The sequence below is a fragment of the Danio rerio genome, chromosome 2 (assembly GCF_049306965.1).
Source record: "Danio rerio strain Tuebingen ecotype United States chromosome 2, GRCz12tu, whole genome shotgun sequence".
In the NCBI taxonomy this organism is placed as follows: domain Eukaryota; kingdom Metazoa; phylum Chordata; class Actinopteri; order Cypriniformes; family Danionidae; genus Danio; species Danio rerio.
Genome location: NC_133177.1, coordinates 34,287,583 through 34,312,186, shown reverse-complemented (window position 1 = coordinate 34,312,186; position 24,604 = coordinate 34,287,583). Strand labels below are relative to the sequence as shown.

The 24,604-nt window shown below is 35.6% G+C and overlaps 1 protein-coding gene across 5 annotated transcripts in view; it reads right to left on the bottom strand.

Annotated features, from left to right (window-relative positions):
• The window catches only part of yes1 (YES proto-oncogene 1, Src family tyrosine kinase), a 339,868-nt gene that overhangs the window by 16,975 nt on the left and 298,289 nt on the right, over positions 1 to 24,604 (bottom strand). For 4 of the 5 annotated variants that reach the window (XM_073915087.1, XM_073915077.1, XM_073915080.1 and 1 more), the window contains 6 exon segments: positions 15,330 to 15,617; positions 9,593 to 9,692; positions 7,879 to 7,977; positions 5,707 to 5,810; positions 5,477 to 5,626; positions 1,158 to 1,313 (listed from right to left, as the gene is read on the bottom strand). In XM_073915087.1, the coding sequence (XP_073771188.1) occupies positions 1,158 to 1,313; positions 5,477 to 5,626; positions 5,707 to 5,810; positions 7,879 to 7,977; positions 9,593 to 9,692; positions 15,330 to 15,609 (889 nt within the window). In that variant the 5' untranslated portion in view covers positions 15,610 to 15,617. 5 annotated transcript variants of the gene reach the window in all.

Below are 24,604 nucleotides of genomic sequence, written 5' to 3'. Positions count from 1 at the left end.
AACAACTACCAAACACTACCACTGTGGTGTTTTAATCCTGAATGAACCTGTTTTTAAACAAACAGAGCAAGTCAGTAATTCTATCACTCATTCATGAAGACGGTGGTTGTTTCTTAATATGCTTTCTTCACCGGTTTTGTGTCTTTATGTTCTCATGTAATGCCAACATCAGCTGCCAAAGTTCAGTTCTAAAACCCAAGACCGCAAGAACAGAGGATGCGTGAGAGTTCCCGCATATCTTCTTAATATCGAGGATGCACTGACTTGAACACAAAACTCCCCCGAGAAGTCCCAGAAGTCATTGCAGCTGATCCTGAATAAAGAAGGTGGGAAGCACAGAATTCTATACATGTTTATTATTAAAGTTCCGAAATATAATTTATTTATCTCAGAAGTTTTCTCAAATGACACAGTGAAAGTAAACATTACCATGAAACTCTTAATAAAGTTATAAACAAATTAAGGATGTATATTAGCTAAATTTTATATTAAAACCGGTTTTATTTGTATTGTGCAAAATACATTTGTAAGGTTTTGTGCATGTTATATATATTTAAAAGGGAAAAAACAAATCATTGTATTAATGCTGTAATGTTTAAATAATTTTCCTTTAAAATGCATGAAGGTCATGTGACCATCAGGAAAAACGCAGCATCTCATTTCTTAGAGGAAGCGATGTGTTCTCACTGTCTCCCGAAATCGTTCTTCCGAGGTAACCTGGCAAGAACAGTCTCCTTGAGAATGCAAGTTTGTTCTCTGCATTCATGGAATTGAGAAACAGCCAGTGACTTGCATAAAAAAAATCACTTTAATAAATGATTCTGTGAATCACTCAATGAGAAGAACCTGCCATAACCTTTTGGTTCCATATTATAGTGCCATATTTATCCATGAGTAGCCTAAAACAGCCAAGATACCAGCACAAAAAAACAATGTTCAATTATCAAACCTCACTTAACCTGAAAAAAAGAAAGAGATCACCACTCTAAAAGTGTTGAAGTTTAATCAATCTAAGGGTAATTCATCTAAGGGGAAGATCTTAGTTGGCACTTTTATTTATCATTAGTAAACAAATCTCCCAAAACATTAAGATGCATCTATTAACACCAAAATGTTAGTTAAAATGTGAGCTCTCTAGCTGTATTTGCATGTCTTACCCATCCAAACCTCTCCGAAGCAGCCCTGACCCAGCTTAAGCTCCAGACGCAGTGACTCTCGAGGTATTTCCCATGCATCTTTAGCCAGACCCTGAGTTTGGGGCTTCACCGTCGGACACACTGTAGTGAGTCGATAACACAGCCCATCTGCATGCTCTACAAACACACACAACACAGTGATGTCAGAGTGAGCTCTCATAAAACTAGGTAAATGAGAGTAGTAGTTTCCCTTAAGCCAGTAAGGTAAATTATACCCAATTGTAGACAACACAGAATTGTCAAGTCAAATCTCATAAAGTAGTAAAAGTAAAATGAGATGTTCTGAATTAAACAAGGTGTGTGTTATGTTCACAAATTTCACACAATAGGAGATCATAAAAAAGCAAGGCTACTAAATGACCTGGTAAGGGTAAAAGTCATTAATTCATCACTTATCCAGCTTTAAAGCCCATTAGTCACTGTCTTTCAACAACAAGATTAAAACCTTTACGAAGCAGGTTGCATAGCGAGTGCTAGACAAGGACTGATGGCCTTTCATTACGCCTTGACATTCTTCAGATAAGACGAATCTGAACAGCAAATTTGTTACTTTCACAGGCCCTCTGCGACAGTTTGTGTGAAATGCCTGACAGAAACAATTTATCGATTTTTTATTTAATTAAAATATATAGACATTAAAAGTGACCCGGACCCCCTTTATACAGATTATAACCACCAAGAATGCATTAAATTGATCAAAATAGATATAAAATTAAACTCTCTATTTATCAAAAAAATTAGGATTTATTTTAATTAAAAGCAGTACAATACCATTCCATAACATGCTCAAGGTAGGATGTATTTTTGAGTTTAATAACAAGATGGAGGGAAACATTTTAAGAGAAACTGAGTACAGAAAAGGAAAAAAAAACTTAACTTGGGGGCGTTGAAGAACTTCTATTTAAAGTCTTCCAACCATTTCTATACTGACGTCCCTTTGTAGGTGGTGCATTGTAATGCTAGAACAGAATAGGTACACACTGTTCTACTGTAAATGTTTGTCTAAGGAGATGGTAAGGCTGTATGATTAGGAGAGTAACAAATGACGTACTACATGCTATGTAGATACAATAATCAGTCAACTATCTAGTGTATAAACTTAAAGGTATTTTGTGTATAAATTGTCCATCATTTTACACATTTTCCCATTTAATAAACATGATTTCTACAGGTTTAAAGTTAAATTTAAGACTTTTAAAACCTTTTTTAAGACCATTTTAAGACCATAATGATTGAAAATGCAGGCTTAAACAAGGTGCTAAAACGCTAAAGATTATTAAATGGCCAAGTTAAAACCTGAAAAACAAATTTAAAAAGAAATGTTATTGTAAGGAAGATAATTAGGCCATATTAATAAGTAAACAATTAATAAATAAACCTTTCTTAAAGCTTTTATTGAAATATATCAATACTGATTGGATGGGTAGGCGTAGCTTTACAACGGACATAGGAAAATTAAGACACGCTAAAAATTATTTAAAATGTACAACACAATATTTCAGTGGATTTAAGACTTGAGGCCTAAAATGTAAGACTTTTTAAGACCCTGCATATACCCTGATAAAGTTTAGCACTTTCAGGTCATTTAAAGTGCATGTCTTCCTTTCCTTTCCTCATTTACAGTAAGTATTCAAAAAAGACAGAATACAATAGTGCATACGTATTCAGATTGCGATGCATCTATAAACTCTATTGACATGCTAGCAATAAGTGTGGCAAATAAAAGACTGAATCATATGGACTTGAAGGAAACTATGTTGGTGTTTATGCTTATAACACAGTACCTTTTACTGACGGGTTAGGGTGGGGGCTGATGGGAGAGTAACCTGTACTATAAAAACGACTGTATAAGAAGAATGTAATAATTGTATGTGATGCCTCTGGTGATCTGTTTGTTCCGTTATGTTAAAACGAATAAAAAACAAAAGTTAAAAAAAAATAAAATAAAATAAGTGTGGCAAAAAAAGCTAAAAATGTTGATTAAAATGATGCCACATACTTTACCATCAGATTGCTTAACTCAAACTAAATGGCTAGTGCTTGAAGGTGACTGACGTGATCTACAAAAGCGCAGGTAGGACACTCACGTAACGTCTCATAAGATCAAAGAGGTGTGGATGTCAGAAGGCCTCTCAGACATTCTCCTGTGTAAACTAAGCCAAGATTAACTGACAGTCTGGGTGAACGGGGACATGTTTCTCTCAGCAGATGTCAGGCACCTGTTAGCGCTAGTCACAGCGAGAACCCTAGGCTTCAAATCACCATGACACTTCTGTACTCCACACAACGCCTCTGGCCATGTCATTGTTTGTATTAAACTATTAATGTACATTTGAACTGAAAGAAAGTACAACAAACTATTGTTTCCCTAGGACTACCCCTCACATTTTGGGTCAATTTTTTTAAAGGGCACCTATGATGACAATCAACTTTGTGTGTGTAGGTAGAGTGTGTTTACAGTCATATTGGAGTGATTTAAAGACAATAAGTCTCTTTTTTTGTTTTATTTCCTGATGAATACATTTTTTTTAAATAAAATTGGATCCAAATGCCTCCCATTTTGAGGCCCACAACAACATGGCATAGGAGTGCAGTTTCCCCACCTACCGATTTGTAGTGTAACGCATATCCGTAGTAAAGCATATATGTAGTAATATCATATCAACAAGACAGAACGTGTGCAAAGCAACTGGGATTAAAAGATTTGTTGAGCTCTCTGTGATCATCAATCATCATCAAATGCGATCAAGAATAAATTTTACAAGCTAAAATGTTTTTAAAACAGTTCAAGTTTGTAATGAATTACGGCGATTTTACCGTCTTTATCCGTCAGTACAATTACAAAAGAAGATGCTTCAAGCCTGGTTTGTGGATGTTAAATGATGTTTATTTTGTACATTAACATAACTGAGCAGTGGATATTAATGTTTATCCTATCAAAAACGTGCCAGTTAAATGCGCGTGCTGTGTGTAACTTGGTGATGACATCGTTGTGACTCACCGTTGCGAAAAGGCTTGAATTAACTCCAAAACAAATACATTAAATAATCATTGGGAAAGTTCTTACTGTAGTATTTCTCACAAACGTTAAGTGAGATCTGCTTCATGTCTGTCACTGTGCTGTTTATCTGACGCAACCAAGGTGGAGATTGAGGTACACTCTGACAGGCAATTGGGAACGATGGGCGGGGAGAACTAGCACAGGCACCAAAAACAGCTACAAGGTATTCAAGCAGAAAATTCTAATATTCTGAAAGGTTTAATAAACAATCTGATGGGTGGTTTGAGTTAAAACTTTACAGACATACTCTGGAGACACAAAAGACTTCTTAAATCTTAAAAACGGGTAAAATAAGTGCCCTTTAAATCTGCTAAGATGCAAAGTGACCTATATAAATAATTACAAATGATTTTATTTTAAATAAATGCAGTTTTTTTGAGCTTCCTATTATTTTTCAAATTAAGCAAAATGTTTACACAAATATATTAGGAATAAAGTTTTTAACTGATAAGTTTTTCAAATTTCTTGAGCACCACATTAACATATTACAATGATTTTTGATGGATTTATAGAATGATTTAACTTTTCAAGTTTAACTTTTACAACACAACTAAAACTTCTAGTGTAAACATTAAAGATCTGATTATATGGTGATTTTATGCATTGCATTTGTAGAAGAAAAATATTTGGAGTAGAATTAATCTCTTATTTAATAGAAGATGTGACTTCTTAATTTTTTGTTGGTCAAGGGCAAAAGTTGATACTTTTTTTTTTATTAAATCTGAACTCCTTTCCTTAAGTATGTACGTAGGGCCCAGGATTTCAGGTCCTTTTTTGCAAACCCTTAGATCAGTGGTTCTCAAAGTGAGGGTCGGGACCCCCCGAGGGGTCGCCTGACAATGAAGGGGGTTGCCTGGTGATTTCCAAAAATCTATTTATTTTTATTAAACCATAAGAATTACCGTATTTTATCCATGACCTACTGAGGAGAAAAATTTGTCGTTTATAATTACTATATAGTTACTATAAAGACAAAAAAAATCTAATTATGCAAAAAATACAAAAACTGCATGCTGTGTAACACTTTTACATGTTAAATTGAAAAATTTAACCGAAATGAAAGCTATTTTTGACAGCCTTAAAGTATCATAGCACCTTTTTATTTTTAAATATGTACATTTTACTGACCTAAAACGTTTGAAGACAATACACAATTGAACCCATAATATTATATAACTTCAGTATGACTCAAAATGTTGGCACAGCTGAACATGCTAACCTGTGTAATGCTTCACCAGTTTCTGTAGGGTGTCAAACTGAGCCCTTGTGGTGATGTAATAGCCTCCGCTGTCAAGCTTTCGGATTTTGTAGTGTTTCACGTTGTCTCCCTTCATCTCATCCCAGTCTCGTATTGAGAGAGAGTAAGCTCCTGCCAGGAGAGTGAGGAATGGATTAAAAATAACTCTGCTTTGGTTGCACATGTCTTAAGATGAATTGCGGTCTACTTACCTTTAGTGGTCTCACTTTCTCGGACTAAAAAGGTGCCCCGTTGGTTTCCGGGAAGAAGCAGCAGTCGCTCAGCATCTTTACGACCCATTTTCCCAAAGTACCATCTGTGAGGTAAAGATAAATATATTGGTCAGCCATCTTAAATTGGTTTGGAATGTGGTGGACCAACCATTTTGATCATTCATTTTTAAAACTCATTTATACTTTTATTTGATATATGAAGTCTTCATAAAGGATTTACTTCAATACTTCTTACTGTATTTTTTTGGTGCAACATTAAAATATATTTTAAAAAGACACCAACTGAATTCAATGGAAATGATTTACAGAAATGAACTGAAATTAAATCTACATTGTTATATTAGTGATACCCATAATAAAAACTTATTTATTGCATCTTTTTCATTGCAACATAGCCAAACTTGGTCGTGGAGGGCTGGTGTCCTGCAGAGAGTTTGGTTCCAACTCCAATTAGACACACCTGAACCAGCTAATCAAGCTCTTTTCTAGTTATACTAGAAACTTCTAGTCTGGTGTGTTGACGGATGTTGCAGCTAAACTATGCAAGACACCGGCCCTTCAGGACCGAGTTTGTGCACCCCTGTTTTAGTACAACCTCTATATATGTAAGAATGTGTATACCTAAATTGACTGTGCTATGTCAATACGTTTAATCTCCACAAAACAGAACAATTGTGAATACATACATAAAACTAAACACCTTAAAGCAGTGGTTGTCAATCCTGGTTCTTGCCGATTATTTTGCATACCTCTTTTGCTTAACACACCTGATTAGAAGAGAGCTCCAACAAGAAACTGTGCTAAGATGGACATGTTCCAGTCCCTACATAGTGTTCCACTGGCCTCTACCTCTGTACATGGGAAATTAGCTGAACTTGAAGTTTACTTCATGTTTACATCCTGTGAAGTGCTTTGAAATGTGTATTTTTATTTGAAATGTCCCGTAATCTCTATTGAAACATTAAGACCCCTTTATAAAAAACAGTCAACAGCATTTCGTTTTTATAATAGCTCTGCCAGTTAGTGACTGAGATAAACCACATCAAATAAGAAGTAAATGAAAAGCCTCTTGAAAGGACATTTCAGATGTTAAAGAGCATTTGATTAGTCAGAAGATTTGATGAGAAACTGAAAAATGATGTGATGTCAAAAAATTATTTAACCATTAAAGCGTCTTCTTCTAAATTTTCAAAGAATTTCTTAAAACTAAACAAGAAGAAGCAAAAGCCGAATCAAATGTTGGACAATTTATCCGATTACATTAAACCATCTCTAAGAAATCTAGGTTTTATCCTTGATTCTGCTTTTGTTTGATAAACAGGTAAATGCAGTAGTTAAATCTTGTTTTTCCAGTTGAGATTATCAGCCAAAGTGAAAGGCTTTTTACGCTTGGACTACTGTAACGCAATTTATGTGGGTATTGGCCAATCTCATATAAATGGAATTTTCAAGTGATCCAAAATGCAGAGATATTGGGATTCAAAGTTTTTGCATTCCATATTAAACAGTATGTGTGTAACATTAGTTTTTTTTTAAATAAAAAATCTTAAAATGTAAACAACTTATAAAAAACATCCCATAATGTAAATAAGCTTACATTTAGTAAGAATATTTCAATAACTCAATTTTGACAAAAATTGTCAGTTAGAACCTTATAATTCTAAGGTGACGAACAGTTGTTTTATTGTACTTTATGAATAAATAAACTAAGCTAAACGTGTTTTTGTCATTGTTTTGGAGCACACTAGCTTATACATATCATTTAAACAAACATACTGATGCAAACATAAAAAAAAATTATTTAATTTTGGTCACCATAGCAACAAGTGAGGTTAATTGATAGAAAATAAATTAATTGATAAATCTACAAAGAACAAAATAAAAACAAAGCTTTTACAAAGAGATATAGGAGAACATGGATAAATGGAGCTAGAGAACAGACCAGTATGAAAGAAGAAGTACAGCAGAGAGTCAGACGTAAAGTTTGTAACTGAAAGAGAGTCTTTTGTCTGACAGTCAGTCACGCGTTTCTTGGTGTGTTTGTCAGCACCAGGGCTCTGGGCGTTCGTGTGACCGGCCATCACGCTCTCTTAATTACGGCGTGAAGGGATAAGATGACTGGATGAGCACAGGAGGAGAGGAGTTACTTACTCTTCCGCCTGGATGGAGTCTGCAGGGGCCACGTAATTGCTGGGAATGTAGCCCTTCTGGCCCGTGTTGATGGAGCGAGCCTCCCACCAGTCACCCTCTCTATGGGCCCAAAGATAGAGGGAGAGAGAGGGAGGAAAAAAGGTTTATGTCCTTCAACAGCACAAACAGAAAACAACTTAAAAAACAAGAGCCTGCAGGCTGTTAGCAACAACATAAAATGCAGAATAGCAAAGGAATGAAAGGTATATGATTAAAATGTCAGGGTCATTAGACCGGGTGAGGGGATTGGATGTTGAGCAGTGAGCGTTCACTGAAAGCTAAACATGCTGGTGGTTGAGCAGATGGGCCATTATGGAAATGCATAAACTCTGACAGGATTTTGCCCTAAACATTTATGAAATACAATGGAATATATATATATATTTATATATATATATTTATATTTATATATATATATATATATATATATATATATATATATATATATATATATATATATATATATATATATAGATATATATATATATATATATATATATGACTGGTTTTGAAGGATGTGACCTCAGATGTTATTCGTTATTCTTGTTTACCCAGTAGATAACTGACCAACAAAAAATACATTAAAATTAAGATACAAATTTTACCAAACAAAAACATCATTTTAAAAATATATTTTTTTCAAGAAAAATATATAAATTATATTTTTGTTTGTGCCCGTCCACTATTCGGATGATTTGTTTTACTCAATGAAAATAAGTATTTAATGCTTTACAGTAATTGTTTTATCAAAAACCTGTCAAATATTTAAAAAATTTTTTAACATGTCATTATTTTAAATATTATGTCTTAGGTATCTGATGTTTCCTTGCTGCTGATAGGCTTTTATTTTCTCTGTCTCACTTGCAGCAAGTTCAGGCGAGGGTGTGTTAAATAAGCAACCCTGGCAAAAAAATATACATTTAGATTTATAAGAAAATTTCTCAATACATTTACATTGTATATAATGTATATACATTTGATTCTATCGATGTCATAAGGAATGTAAATAATATAAATATATAAATAATGTAGCCTAGTTGTCAGCAACAATGAGTGTTTATTAAGATTGACATAAGATTAAAAAAACATTAAAATTAATGATAAGAAATATTGTTATAGCAACACTTGTGACTGCTTTGAGAAATAACGCTCATCGTACACAAAACGTATAGTCTGGCACATTTGTTACCCACGACAAGTCAAGATAAAAATTGCATAATCTGACATAGTGACTTTCGTAACCAACAATTTAAAAAAAATTGTGTGATCAGTTTTTATTTTGATCACAAATATTATAAATATATTCAGTATGTGTAATACATTAAATATATATATATGTATATATATATATATATATATATATATATATATATATATATATATATATATATATATATATATATATAATTTTATTTATTTTTTTTTTTCACCAGTGGTTATCCACATAAACAACTAAAAAAGGGACACGCTAAGAAAATTTATCAACTAAATTGACCGAGTTTTCTTGATTAATACGAAAAGCATAACAGATAATTTTTCACATTCAAGAACTACAAGTCTCTCATTAAAAATAACTGATGGTATCGAACATAACAACACATTTCACTTCTGATCACAATTTTCCAGAGCCAAAACAAAAAATAATCCCAATGGTCCTCTTAATCGAAGGACTCACGTGTTGTTGATGATTTGAAATCTATCGCCTTTACTGAAGGAGAGGTCATCTGATGTCCTGGCTTCATAATCATATAAGGCCACAAAGAATGTTACGCCACCTGCAAGAATAATAATAATAATAAAAAAAACAACTCAAGTTAAACGCTTAACACTTGGTTGAAATCACAGTCTCACAAAAGCAATACCATAACAGTACGCTAATAGCTAGTTAGCGGCTCCCAGGTAACTTCATTTGTCATTGGAAATGTGGCATCAGATGCTATTCCAGCCACATAATAGAGTTTAGTTAAGCATTTATAGACATGCTGAATGACGAGTTTATTGATTTTTGTTTGCTCGCTCGCCTCTGCAGTCAGCTATCATTAGCCTGCTCGCCTTGACTATGTAAACAATGGAATTTTCACCAGTGTGTGGATGGTTCAGTATGGTAAAATGGAAACATGGTAGAAATTAGATGGTTTTAACTAGTGATGCACTGATCTTGATTTTTTTTAAGGCTGATTTCATTTGCCATTTTTTTTTACAATGATTTAAACAAGAATGGTGTTAAATAAAAAAATGAAAAGCATAGCATGGAAAGAGAAAACCCTTTTTGGTCTAAGCCTCCCAACACTACTAATAAACATTAAGTTATTCTTGAACATATCTGTATCTGCCTGTAATGGTTAAAATAGACTTCATTAATTATGCAAGACAATAACCCTACATAAAACACAAAATGGAAAAAGCATTAATGCATTAATAGATGTAGGAGCTAAATATAGCAACAGTGAACAGTTCAAAGAGAAGTTGTGCTGCTGTCATCTCTACTTTATTATCTTTTGTTATCTTAAACTGCCATTTCACACAAAATGGGGGAAAAAAAAATTAAACAAATTTCTTCCAAAAAATGGGACTAAATTCAATCAGCCAGAATTGATATAACCTCATTTTATGTTCAGTTTTGCTGTGTGACACTAACAGACAGAAAAAAAAAAAAAATCTCATCAGATCTAAACAAATCTCATAGATGGCAGATTTGGATGTAAAGAAGATGAATTTTCACCAAAAGGCGAGGTTATATTACAAACAAATTGGCTGATTATAAAAAAAAAAAAAAAGAAAAAACTGCCGGTTGTCAAATCATCTCTAGTTTAAAGTGGGAGGGAAAACAAAAGCAGTGGGAAGGATTAAACTGAAGCAGGCCCCCGAGCCTGGATTATCCATTAGTAAAGAACAGAGGGCAGGCTGGCTGCATCCACCATGCCACACACACGCACACATACACGCACACACAGAGAACTGCCAATTCAAGAAGCCTGATGGGTATGATGAGTGAATTGGTGCTGTCGTTTCCGCTGTTGCGTTGTTAAATGGGATCAGGTTTAAACCTGTTGATTTCTACATCAATAAATTAAATCGAAACTTCTATTATACCTTCAAATATCACTTGTAAGAGTTGAAGGAATTCATGTAGTAAGACGAAAATTTGAACATGATAAAATAATGATGGGACAGTAGCCCATCATGTTGAAATGTTCAAAAATGCTAATTAAATTCATGCTCAAAACTGGAATATCGCATAAAAGATGTGCGAATGAAGCAAGGTTTCCATCAAACATGTCAAAAAACAAAACAAAATGATCACTTCCGGATAATTTGACGCCAAATATCAACAGTAAAAACATAATTTGCTGCGGTAGGAGAAACTGTGTCAATCTTTTCTTTATTTAATAAATGACTTGCACCTCAGAAGGCAATCCTGACATGCAAGGAACGTGTTTGAAGGTGTGAGATGCAGAACACAGATGCTCTTGACAATTCTTGAGGTAATTAATAATATAACAACACATTTTAGAAGGACCAAAAAGAACATTTGCAATGTTTAACAATGTGGTCAGTCTGCTGGTTTGTCCATTCGCATACATTTTTTTATCATTACATGATCTCTTTTAACAATCACATTACTTTTTTATAGCGAATACTGGAATTTGTTTGGTAAAAGTGTTTCCATCATAGTTTATGCACATTTTTTCTTATTGAATAAAAAGTTTATCCTACTCAGTTTTGCAAATTTGTTATTTATGTGCATTATTAAAATTTATGCACATCTTGGCATTTCCATCATTCTTATGCACAAATCCAAAACGTGCATAAAAATAGGTGGATGGAAACATAGCTACTGAGTAGCTCCTCTTTTTTTAATGTTAAATGCCAATAAATGACATTTCAACTGCAATAATATTCTTTTAGGGGGCAAGACGTGTCAGTAAGTAAGGAGAATTTGAGATCTGAAGTATGATATCATATAAAAAAACATTCTGAGAGAAGTGAGAAACTTCAAGCTTTCTAAATGTAAATTTTGTCTCTGCTTTGGAGCACACAAGCTTATAGATAGATACTAACACTTTTAATATGCCTGAAAAACCAAGACCTTTTAACTGAGTTTATCTTTTAGCCTCTCACTTACATTGACAAAATCCTAAAAATTCAGCAGATTTTCCCTATAAGGATATCAGACTGCACGCTGCCTGAAAAAGCAACTCTATGAACAGAGCTCGCCGTGTGACAAGACATGATGTGATAATTACACTATTTATAATTTGACTGAATAAAAACTGTGCCGTTTACAGACTACACACAAAGATCTGATTATTTGGGTATTCTACTTCAGACACACATGGCATTTATACTCTGAGAGAGAGAAAGAGAGGCTTGGTATCAAGAGATCTCTTCACAGCGCTGCCTGAAGCAGAACAGAGGAATGATCACTGAACAAAAGAAGAATAAATCACATTAGTTCTTCACTGTTATTTAGGCCTACTGCCACAACTGCAGTTTGTAATTCTGATTTAATGAAACACACTGGCTATATTGTTTTAGTGGTTTCATTTACATAACATTAGACTTCCATGAACTCTGTCATTCCATTACAGTGCTTATGCACACACAAACACAACACCAAATAACCTATCCCCATGGTGAAAATTTGAATAAGCTCTGCCACAATTTACCATGAAAATAAATGACATTGGATTTGTGGAGAGCTAATATATGTTTTTCTTAAAATCAGTACCGCACAGTAAAAAAATATTATTATTATTAAAAATTGAAATAATACCATTTGTATTAATAAAATACAAATAAAAAACAAATATTAACAGCATTTTCATTTTAAAGGCATACTTCACCCAAAAATGACAGTAAATTATGACAACTTATGGGTGAATTATCCTTTTAATCTCTTTAGTACAGCTTCAGAAGCATAACTAAAAATGAAATAAAATTTGAACATGCCCAATTTCTAAATCGCCTTACAGCACAATTTTCCCACAGTATGGTATTTAAACCAATCATAAAGCAGTGCGCCTGAACAGATGCTCGTTGACCATCAACCATTTTCTCAGAGGAAGACAAACTAGGCCATTTACACTAACAATTAATAATATATTTACTGTATATAGCGCTTTTCTAGACACTCAAAGTGATTTACACATAGTGGGAGGGCATCTACCTGGATGATGCGATGACAGCCATTTTGCGCCAGACCGCACACCAGCTGAGTGTTGGAGAAGACAGGGTGATGAAGCCAATTATGATATGGGGTGGGTTAGGAGGCCATGATGGACAGAGGCCAGTGGTCAAATTTGGCCAGGATGCCGAGTTAAACCCCTACTCTTTTCTGAACGACCACAGAGTGTCAGGACCTCAGTTTAACATCTCATCCGAAAGACGGCGTTTACTGAGCAGAATAGTCAGAGTCCCCATCAATATACTGGGTCGTTAGGATCCACACAGACTGCAGGTTGAACGTTCCCTGTTCACTAAAATCACTTACGGCAGCAACCTAGCTTTCCTATGTGGTCTCCCATCCAAGTACTGACCGGGTGCAGCTCTGCTTAGCTTGAGAGTAGCAGAGAGTTAGCTGCGTTTTGTGTGTACCTCAGCAGTAAAACTCTAAATGTAGGATTTCTTGACTCAAACTTAATGGCAAAAGTATATGGCATCCTTTCAATCAACATTTTTAGCTTTTTTGCCACATTCATTGCTAGCATGTCAATAAAATCTATAGGTGCGTCCCAATTTGAATATGCATGCACCAGAAAATGTGGCTGTTTATACTAATGCATTTCCGTTTTAAAATGAATAAGTTTTGCTACAGTTATGCCTTCTATCCAAACTAATCCAGAGTTTTCAAGCGTTGAAAACGGAGCATTTTGGAAACGCTTAAGAGGCCATTTTCACTTCAATGCTACTGCTCTGTGCCAGTGTGGATGGGGGAAAACGGAGCCATCTGAAAATGGAGGCGTGGCTACAGACATTCGCTTATCTGATTGGGGCTTTCCTCAATATTAAGTGGCCTAAACAAAGTTCAGTCTTGCATCCTCTTCTTGTAAGTTCAGACTTCGCAAGTTTGACATGGAAAACAAACTCCCAAGGACACGTCAGGTAAATCTTCAATAGGAACAGTGTACTTTATAACGTCATTAACATCACCCTGGCTAGATTGTTTCACTTTCTTAACAATAACATGAAAACATGATATGAGGAAATGTTCATTTTCATTTTGATATTAACTTAACAGACACCAAAAATTTTAAGGCGTCGTGTAGCTACATATGGGGTTCTGTGCTCACAGCACCCTCCGCCTGGAGCACAGATGCGCGGATAAGGTGCAGCGCATGCCAGAGTGTGTGTTTATGTGATGTGCATTTTTAATAGTGGATGGAGAGCTGTCCAGAAACGCTTGGTGAAATGACAACGTAGACGTGGATTGTTTTTATTCTGAAACTCCATTTTAAAACTAAAACATATTAGTGTAAACAGGACCAAACAAAACATTGCTGTAGCTCTGATACAAGTTTTATGTATAGAGAGAATTGAAAAGCACTTAATGTTCAGGTGTCTTGTGTTCGACTGGGGTAAGTGAAATGTGTATATTTTATACAAAGTATGAAGCTGATCGATCAGTTCTTGTTACGTGACTCATGGTGCGGCATTCTGAAACGTTCAATTTAAAATTTGTCTGATAATAGATGTTTTTAGCTGGATGCACCAGGCATACTTGTGTGTGCCACTCTCAATATGTGCATGCAATCCACACTCCATTAGATATAACGGACTTGTGTGTGCAAAAGACAATGTATGTGAATGACCTATTTCACGGCAGTGTCACAAAGAGGTCTATGATCTATGCATGACAAAACAAATCTGTGAACACACGCAACTACTTCTGATATTCGGTCAAGCAGAACATCAGAGCCTTACTTGAGCTGAACGGCGCACGCACTCACTTACACACACACATTTGTTTTGCCATTAGTCTGTTTTAGACACAATTTGTTACAGCTTTACTAGGTGATTTTTATTTCATTTCATGTCTGTTTTAGAGATGTTAAAGGTCTTTGATAAAAATCTAATTGCTTTTCTTTTGAAATGTGTTTCAGATTCACACTGTAAACATAGATTCAGTCTGTCTGTGACAAAATTGTGATTAAAATTGAAATCAAAACATTGTTCAAGAAAAAGAAGTATAATTGTCTTGTTTTGTCACAGGAAAACAAACACCTCTCTGCGTAAGTTTTTGTGTATGCATGCAATTCTGAGTAAAGCTCTGAGGCCTGAAATGGGGAAAAGCCTAAATCTGCAATCCAAAAGAACACACCTGCTATCAGACATCTGCTCCAGCTTCTTAGGAATTCTAGTTTCCCTAAACAAAGACAGTTGAAGAGTTCTTATCGCTCTTATCCACCCACCTGTGACGACACCAGGAAAAGGGTTGTTCACTGCCACCGTGGAGAAGGAGGACGAGGCTCCACCGAAGGGTGTGATGACAGAGGAAGAGCCACCGAATGGGGTGAGACCAGAGGAGCGGCTGTTATAGTTGTTGGTGGGACCCTTCAGGGCTGGTGACTGACCCATCTGAGTAGGGTCTGGTCCATAGAGGCCCATGTGTGACCCAGGGGTGGGATTGGTGGGATCTGGTCGGTACTTCTGTGTGGGACCCTTGTCCTCTTTACTCTTGACACAGCCCATAGTCAAGCCTGTCAAGAAGGAAAGAGTTAATATTAATCAACACTCAAGGCATTTTTTTTGCAGAGGAACACGATATTGACCTATCAAAGCAATTGTTTATGGCTGCAATTGAAATAATGTAATACACAACATTTTTCCAAGATAAATATCAAAAATTTTAGAAAATATTTTATTCATATGATGGCAAATATACATTTTTTTAAAATGCCAAAATATTTGTGAGTGGTCAGCTTGAATTCTGAAGGTGTATGTGGTTGAAGGAGCCAACCTATCGATTCATCTTGCTGAAATTGAACAATCGGAGGAACTGAATAGCGAGCTTGAGGTGCCATGCAAGACAAATGTCAGAGATGATAGTTTACAGTGGACAAGGTTAAAATTCACTGATAAAGAACCTGTAAGTTCTGTGTACATTGCCAGCTTGTATTAATAAATATTATTAGAGAGAATATGAATAACGAATATGAATAACAGCAGGCAGCATAAGGATATGGACATGCTCATCCACAAATTTAATTACATTTAAATTATGAATACATGAAAAGAAGAGAATCTGATTTACTGCAATGAAGCAGAAGGAAAATAAAATAATCTTAAATTTTATTTAGACCTAAATAGAGATTATATGACAGCAACATATCGGAGTGCAATAAAGGACAGTGAATTAAGAACAACAATGAGCAAAAATACAGACTGAGTGCTCACAGAGAGTCTCTGAAAGCAATGTCTTCCTCTGTCCGTGTTTTCAGGCAAGAATGTCATGCAATTGTGCTTTGGAATTTGCAGGGACATAAAACCGTGTTGTTAAACATGGCATCTAAACAATTTTCCCAAAACTGACTCGTACATGGACTTGGACATACAATCCTCCAACCATCAGAACTCACACCATTGACCCTGCCTTCATGTGTAATATCTATGAACAAACATTTGTCATAAATGGCTGTTGAGGTGATCAATTCAGCTGAAACAAGTAAAGGTTTTGACTCAGAAACAGTATTCGATGCATCACAACTAGAGCTGCACAATTTATCGAAAAAAGATTGTGATCTCGATTCGACCCTACACACGATCTTAATTCAGCTTTTCAACCATTCAGCCAATTATATTTTTAAGATCAGGAGAGAAGCGTAAAGGTCGTCGCACAAGTCTTTACATTGATTTACATATATTTCTCAGCAACATGGACACCTTCAAATGGTGTTAAAAGTGTCACATACCTGTATTTATAAGGTATAATTCATCCAAAAATGTAATTTCTGCTTTAAAGTAATGATGTATTTGCGGCCACGAAAACACATGAGCTGAAGCACTGTTTATTAACTACCGAGAGGATGTGTGCGTGCACGCCAATGATGGCCACTTAGGAAAACAGAACCTGCAAAGGCTGTGAATAACAGGTGATAAAGTTGTAAATAGTTTGTTACACACACAGAGTGATCTTTTGGGAGCTGCGCGGGAAGTATGATTTGCATATATGTTTTTATTCCTCAAAGTGATGGCAGCCATGACATGAACCGAACTCAGCAGTAAAAAATGAAACATGCGTGCACGTCATTTAAATGATCATATTGCATTTTATGCAATTTATGATTAAGAAAAGCATTTGAAATGTTTTTTTCTTTCATAGCAAACACAAAATGTTGTGCAAAAAAATAAATGTTTGCAGCATCAGTATAACTCGCTAGCCTATATTATGTTAAATATAGTGCAAGAGGCAACCTGACAATCACAAATGTCTCAATTTACCAGTAAAAAAAAAAGTCTAATAATGTTGTCGATGACAAATAACAAGAATGTCTTAAACATAATAATTAAACTTATAAAATTTTTAAATAGTTGTAATCTGATGTCATAACTTTACTGTGCATTAACAACCAGGACATATTTAAAGTCTGTTCAAGTCCACCTTTATAAGTTTACAAGATTTAGTATTTTAACCAACAGTGGACCTATACACACAGGCCTGATATTATTGTTGTTTTACCATATGTTTGAGGAATAACAATAATAATAGCCTACTCATATAAACCGTATTTTACATCTGCAGGATCATGAGAAAAACATGATCTTGATTTTAAGTAAAAAAACAAAAACCATTCTCATTTTCGCCAGAATTGTGCAGCCCTAATCTCAACTTTACAGAAAGGATACTAAGAAACAGCTTAAACAACCAATGGAGAATAACCAAAACCAATTTTACAGTTGTTCCCTTGTTCTTCAGATTTCAATTAGCGTCACACAATGCAGACTGAAAGCGAGCATAAAAAAGATGACAAACATAGACTGTGGTTTCACAATGGAGGAAACCTCAAATCAGACCTCAGCGCAAGCATCTGCTTCCCGTTACATGGCAAATCAAAACCACTTTCAACAGATTTGCCGTCATTCCACAGCAATGCACATGTCAGAGTTAATCACACGGGCGTCTTTTGAGCAACGTTGGGTCTCTAACATCCCACATGAATGTGTCAGGATGTGTTGACTGCTCCGTGTGGTCAATGTGATAAGAGAGCTTCACCCTCAGAGGCACAACTCGAGAGAGATGACAGTATAATCTCCAGATGCCTTGTCCCTGCTTGTGCTTCTGCCAGGCCTCTTTGTCTAGTCTGAACTGGGCACGGCATGGGCACACATGTGCAGGGGAATGAGGAACGTGAGCACAGCCTTGAAGAAACAGGTGGCCCTAAGAGGAGGGATACAAGACCAAGAACAGCAGGGAACAAAGATAGCATGAAGAAACAGACAGTGGAAAGAAACAAGATATGGACTGCGAAAGATGGGTTCTGGATGTAAAATCCCATTCTTTTTTTTCCCAAAAGGCAAGGCAAGGCAAGTTTATTTATATAGCACAATCCATAGACAATAGTAATTCAAAGTGCTTTACATAAACATAAATAAAAGAAACATTTAAAAAATTAAAACAAAAAATAAAAATGAATTAAAAACATATTTAAAGGTGTCAATACAAGTTTTTTAAAAAAAAAAGAAAAGAAAAGAAAGACATAGTGCCATCTGTCAGACATTGATTTGAATGTACCTAATGTTGGAGCTGATTCCAGCAGGTGGATTCACCCTGTTTTTTTACTGAACTCTTGGAATATCTAATTTACTTGATGCTAATGATGTGAGTGGCCTGTTAGGTTTGTATTCAGTGAGCATATCTGTAATGTATTGAGGTCCTAAACTAAATTTCACAAAAGGAACTCATTGTGAATAATAATTGACAAACAAAAAAAAATCTACATTCAATAGTGGAATTCTTTGTGTGAACACTGTTGTGAAATTGCTCTGATAATAAAAATCTGAATCAAAACAGGTTGCAAAATTACAGAAATTATCAAAGCTGGAAACTTTTCATGAGAATTAATGGGAAAATATGGTAATAAAAAAGATATATAGAAATTAAAGGGAATAAACTAAGAATTTACGAAATTGCAGAAAAGCAAATAACAGAGAATTTAATTAAATATAGATAAAAATTTGTTAAAATGACCAGACTTAAATGCAATTTCAACTTAATTTGTACCCTGCGCATTCATCAATGTTGTGCACTCTGGTAGAAGGACAGGTATTTCCCAGTCTTCCAGGTTCTGCCTACCCCAGCAATAGTGAGCACATTCCTGCAATTGGGTCTAAATGTTACTTCCAATTAAGTAGGTTTTGATATTACATTAAACCAGATATACGAAATGGAAGATGTCACTGTTTCTGTATTTGTTTGCATGTTTTTCAGCTTGTATTAAAAAAATTGTTTTGTTTTCTAATTTGTATGTTGTAAATTTCTAATCAATACAAATTTCCATAAATTCCAGATAGTTTTCAAATGGGAAAGTTTCAGAAAATTATAGAATTTCCTGCAGAAACGTCCTGAAAAGTTTCCAGAAATGTAAATTTGTTTCTGCCGCTTTGCAACCATAATCAAAAACAAATCAAATCACTTTTATTGTCACATCATCAGCAGCACGTGTGCTATAATGAGCGAAAAGCAGTTCAAAAGTCTACAGTGAGAGAGAGAAAGAGAGAGACAGAAATGGAGTTTACTAGGGGTGTAACGATTTATCGTTGTACGATTTATTGCGATGCAAAAATGTCACAATATGCATCATGGCTTTATGACGATTTGATTACAATATGACGTCCGTTTTCTCTTATTAGTTGAGCTGTTTGCACGTGAGCTACGTTCCACCTGCTGTCGCACGTGAGTTCAGATTGCAGCAGCAGTAATGTTAGCAGACCAAGATGAGTGGAGTTGAAATAGAGGATGGCCCATCCTCTCAAAATCAGGCGTCTGGCAACATTGCGGTTGAACAGTCATTGCTTTAGACTCGTCCGCTTTTTGACACGCATACTGGGTCAAACATCCTAAGTTTAAAAGTCTTCACAGTGATTTACATACTTTGCACAGCGACAGGGATACCTCCTAATGGTGTTGAAAGAGTCACATACTGTATTTATAAGGTACAATTCACCCTAAAGTATCATTCTGTCTTCATATAATGTTTCCGCCGCAAAATCACACATGACATGAGCTGACCATGAGCTGTTACTACAGAGGACGGACTATGTTTGACGCGCGCGTATGGCAAGCCGTTTTAGCATTTAAACCTTTATTCTGACTATCCATAAATATACTTAGAGATATCTCTAATTATATTTTGACTAGCCATAATTATAATTCGACTAGTCAGAATGACAATTAGAGATATCTGCAATTACAATTGTACTAGTAAGAAATCAGATTGGAGATATCTGCAAATATATTATGACTAGTCATATTCCTCCATTGACTTCCATTGAAAAATATTTGCAGATATCTCTAAAGAGTTGACTAGTCACAATTGTAATTAGAGATATCTCTAAATGAATTTAATCAAATATGAATTAAATACCTTGAAATGTGGATTTTTTTTTGCACACAAAAAAAACGCAAGTGACCAAGCAAAGCCTTAAGCTCTTACTGTTAAATTCAATTGAATACAAAGCTTATTTTTTTGCACCTTTACTTAAATTGTTCCTTAATTTTGTCTCTGTCATTTCAATAATATTTTTAAAGAAGTTTTTAAATGGTTTCATTTTCCAGAGACAGGCCTGTTTAATTTATTTTCTTAAAGAAGGTTCAGTTTAACAAGTTGAAACAAAAGAAATACATAAAAAATAGTTTACTTGGTAAAATTTGCATTTCAGTTTAATTTTGAATTTGTATTCCAAATATCGTGATACATATCGAATCGTGAACATTATATCGTGATACACATCGTATCGTGAGCTGAGTGTATTGTTACGCCCCTAGAGTTTACTTTTATTTTCTCTATTACAGTAAAACAGGGGTTCTGCTGTAACGTCAGTGTCAGTGAAAGACTGTCCAGCAAACACACACGCAGTGAAATGTGCACAGTTTCTGCGTTTTAAGTAGATTGAGTGTTTTAGTTTCTCGCACTCACCTCCCCCATCAAAGTAAACTACCGCAATATAGCGCATATGAGATTAAATGTCATCAGTACATAATAACCGGTTATGGTCATTACTGAACCGATATCAAATTGTCTGCATCTGCATTGCAGTGCACTGAAGAAACAATAAATTGACACCACTACAAACCACTGCCATCCAGATATGAGTAAATGTGAACTGTTTTACATTAATGTGTATATGTGAATAAAAGGGAAGCACATTGTTTTTGGCCTCGACGGCCTCAACATAAGCTTAAATTGTTTAAATTGCAACATTTAAATATTTAATATATAGTTTCTTTAAGAAATCACTGACTCTAATCCACTGAATTATTAAAGGCAATGCACACTCAAGGTGGTTTAATGATGCCTACTTTTGTCAACAGTGACTTCCTACAAGGCACATGGAGAGCTAGTCAACTTTCGGCTATATTTTAGTTATGTATTCAAGCGCAATGTTTAAGTTCAGGATACACACTTTGTCAGCTTAATGTGTTAGGGCAATCACTGCTGCAATCTATGTTGGGAAGTGTTTCAAGGTTTAAAAGATAAATTCAGGCAATCAATGTACTGAATAGAGGATGTGCTTGAAACGATCTGAACAAGTCCTCACATCTGAGCTGTATCCACGCCTCTTGACCTTTGAGGAAAACACTAGAAAGGCGTCACCTCTTCAGGACAGGATAAGCCAATGACGTGTGCTTGTAAACACCTCAGCGTGGACTTTAATCAATCCCAGGTCTGACAGTAGAGCGGTAGAAAGGAAGTAACTGGAGAAAGATCTGACCTCTGATAGAGTCATAAAGTCAGCACTACACAATCTGCTTCTAATACCCATAATATAATTTCAAAGACTGCGCCTAAGGGGATGGCAGTATCATTTCAAAGAGGAGAAAATGTAAGCGTGCCCCTGACAGATGAGCTTCAATCAATTCATCTTCAATCTTTTTTAAGTCTCAATCTATGCTGCAAGTATGCGACATGAGTTGGACAATCTACATTGTTATGAATGTGAATGTGATATTGTGTACCTAAAGTAGATACTGAGTAGTTTGTCAATTTAGAAATTATTCCGTTTTGTACAATTAGCAAAGTTGCAATGTGTAAAATGACAATGCAGCTGAATTCAGACTCAGATGGCACAATCTCAGCTTTGTAAGGGCCAGGACACACCTAGCCGACACCAAACAACTAGCACCAACAAAAACCAACTGTGTCGTTGTGGATCAAGTCTGGACCAAAAAATTTTGAGTAAACACACAAAATGGACAAAAGCCGACTGAAATGTGAGCCGCATTCTGCGCCTGCATGTTTTGCGTCTGTTTGCCTGTTCCTCAAAGAAAACCAAACTTCCAATGCACACAAACAAAGCATAAACAAAGCAGAATTTTAGTTTCCCTTACCATTATATAAGGGGGGGTGGCCTGCCCTCCCAAAGGCTGTGCCTGCCCCCTTGAAGTCACGTTAAATGTATTTTATATATATATAGCACCAGATCACAACTTTAATAAACAAGCTAAATAGCCATATGCAATACCTTATTTACACAACAGCATGTCATTTCTCTTCTGCGCTCGCGTCACAGCAGCTAAAATATATACAGATGCAGACACCCCAAGTCTCCCCGCAAATGCAGCGAGACTCCTGGATGCCCGCAAACAAATGACAATCTCGTGGAAATCGCACGTCTCCTGCCCGGTCCTCAAATACGTCCCGCATCCTTCCCCGCTCTTCAGATACGTCGCACACATCTCATGCTGTGATGCGAGCGGAGCTATCTCTATCTAGTGTCTAGTTATGACCTCTGTACGGTTGTACAGTTCAAATAGTTGTTCAGTTATTTACTGCTGTCAATAAGGGTTTGAGTGGCCACATACGTGGACAGTACATTTTAGCTCTTAAGTGGCTATTTATAAATACTTTGAATGTTTTATATTTTGTCATAGACATACAGTGTCATCCTACAACTGTTTTGCAGCATATGAAATGTCCCAAACCTATGTCCCAAAACTATTTTTAACTGTCCAAAATGGCAAAAATTTTGTTTTTACTCTCTGATAGTCAAAGCAAGTAAAAAGAAAATGATATGTTATATACGCATTAAAAATATTTAGGAAAAAGTGTCCACATATATGGACAATTTTTCTCTAAAAGTACATCTTATCAAAAGATGATACTTATACTAATATTCTAATTAGGTTCCAATAAGCCTTAATAGCAAAGAGAATAAAAAAATAAATAAAAACACTTTGGCCCTTAAAAGGTTAAAGACCATGACTCTTTGTGTCAGTTTCAGTCTGAACAGCCACTCTGCGTCACGCCAAGTCGCAGCCCCAAAGATTTTATTAAAATTGTATTAAAGTTGATAAATATATTAATATTTATATATTATTTGTAATACAATTTTCTCCTTTAATACAAGCAGATATTTGAACTGTATCTTTAACTTGACTTACTCAAAGACAACACTCTTTTTGAATGTTTTAGACAAAACTTCAATACAAGCACAAAAGACAAAATGAGCATTTATAGCAAATAAATGAATGCAGATATTATCCTGCTTGCTTTTTAAGCACTGTCGAGCAAGTTCTTACTCCTATGATTGGTCATTCCACAATCTACAATAGACGCAGTGAAGAAAACTCGCACTACAGGCACGCTCATGTCTGCATCCACAAGTATCGCTTTAACAGCCAAGAGGAGAGGAAAAGTTACCTCACGAACACGCAAGCGGGTCAAATATTCAAAGTGAGGGACAGAGAGGCAGAGACAGAGTTTTACGGCATTTACAGCATAATTCCTAGAAGTGAAATAGTGGCTGGTGTGCTGTGCCTTCTTTAGTGTCATTAAAAGACTGTACAGCAAACTCACAAGCAGTGAATTGTGCACAATTGCCTGCTTTTTAAGTAGTAAGAGCGTTTTATTTACCCGTCCTCGCCTCCTTCACCATACAATTCTACTGCGTCATAGCGCATAGGGCATAAATGACGTCAGTACCCAATAACCGGTTATAATCTATTACTGAACCTATACCGGTCTATTTGGACCCAAGAAAAGGAGGAAAAACTAGTGGAAGTTTGGCAAGACCTCCCGTGTCTGTTTGATGTGTCATCTGACGAATACCACAACCAAGTCGAAACAGAAAAAAGTTGGAGAGAAATTGTTAAATCCCTTCGAAAACCAGGTGAGCAAAATAAGTACATTTTCTGCCCCACTAATGCTTCTTTCACATCATGGAGATCATAACAAAAGATATACTACATGACCTTGCATTGTATCCATGTCACTTCTCGAGTGTTGTTGGTTGTGAGACGTAGTTTGTGGACCAAGACAAAGTTGTCGGCGATTCTTCCTATTGAAAAGTCATGAAGTGTGAAATGCCCTGTCACAGATTCATCTTGCAGTGTGAACAAAGCCATAAAAAAATGCTACCCCAGATAGTCATACAGTTTGAAAACATCTGTGACACGACTACTTTGAAAATCGTGCAGTCTGATCTTGACATAAGAGTACAGTTTGGTGCTCATTGTGTGACAAGCACA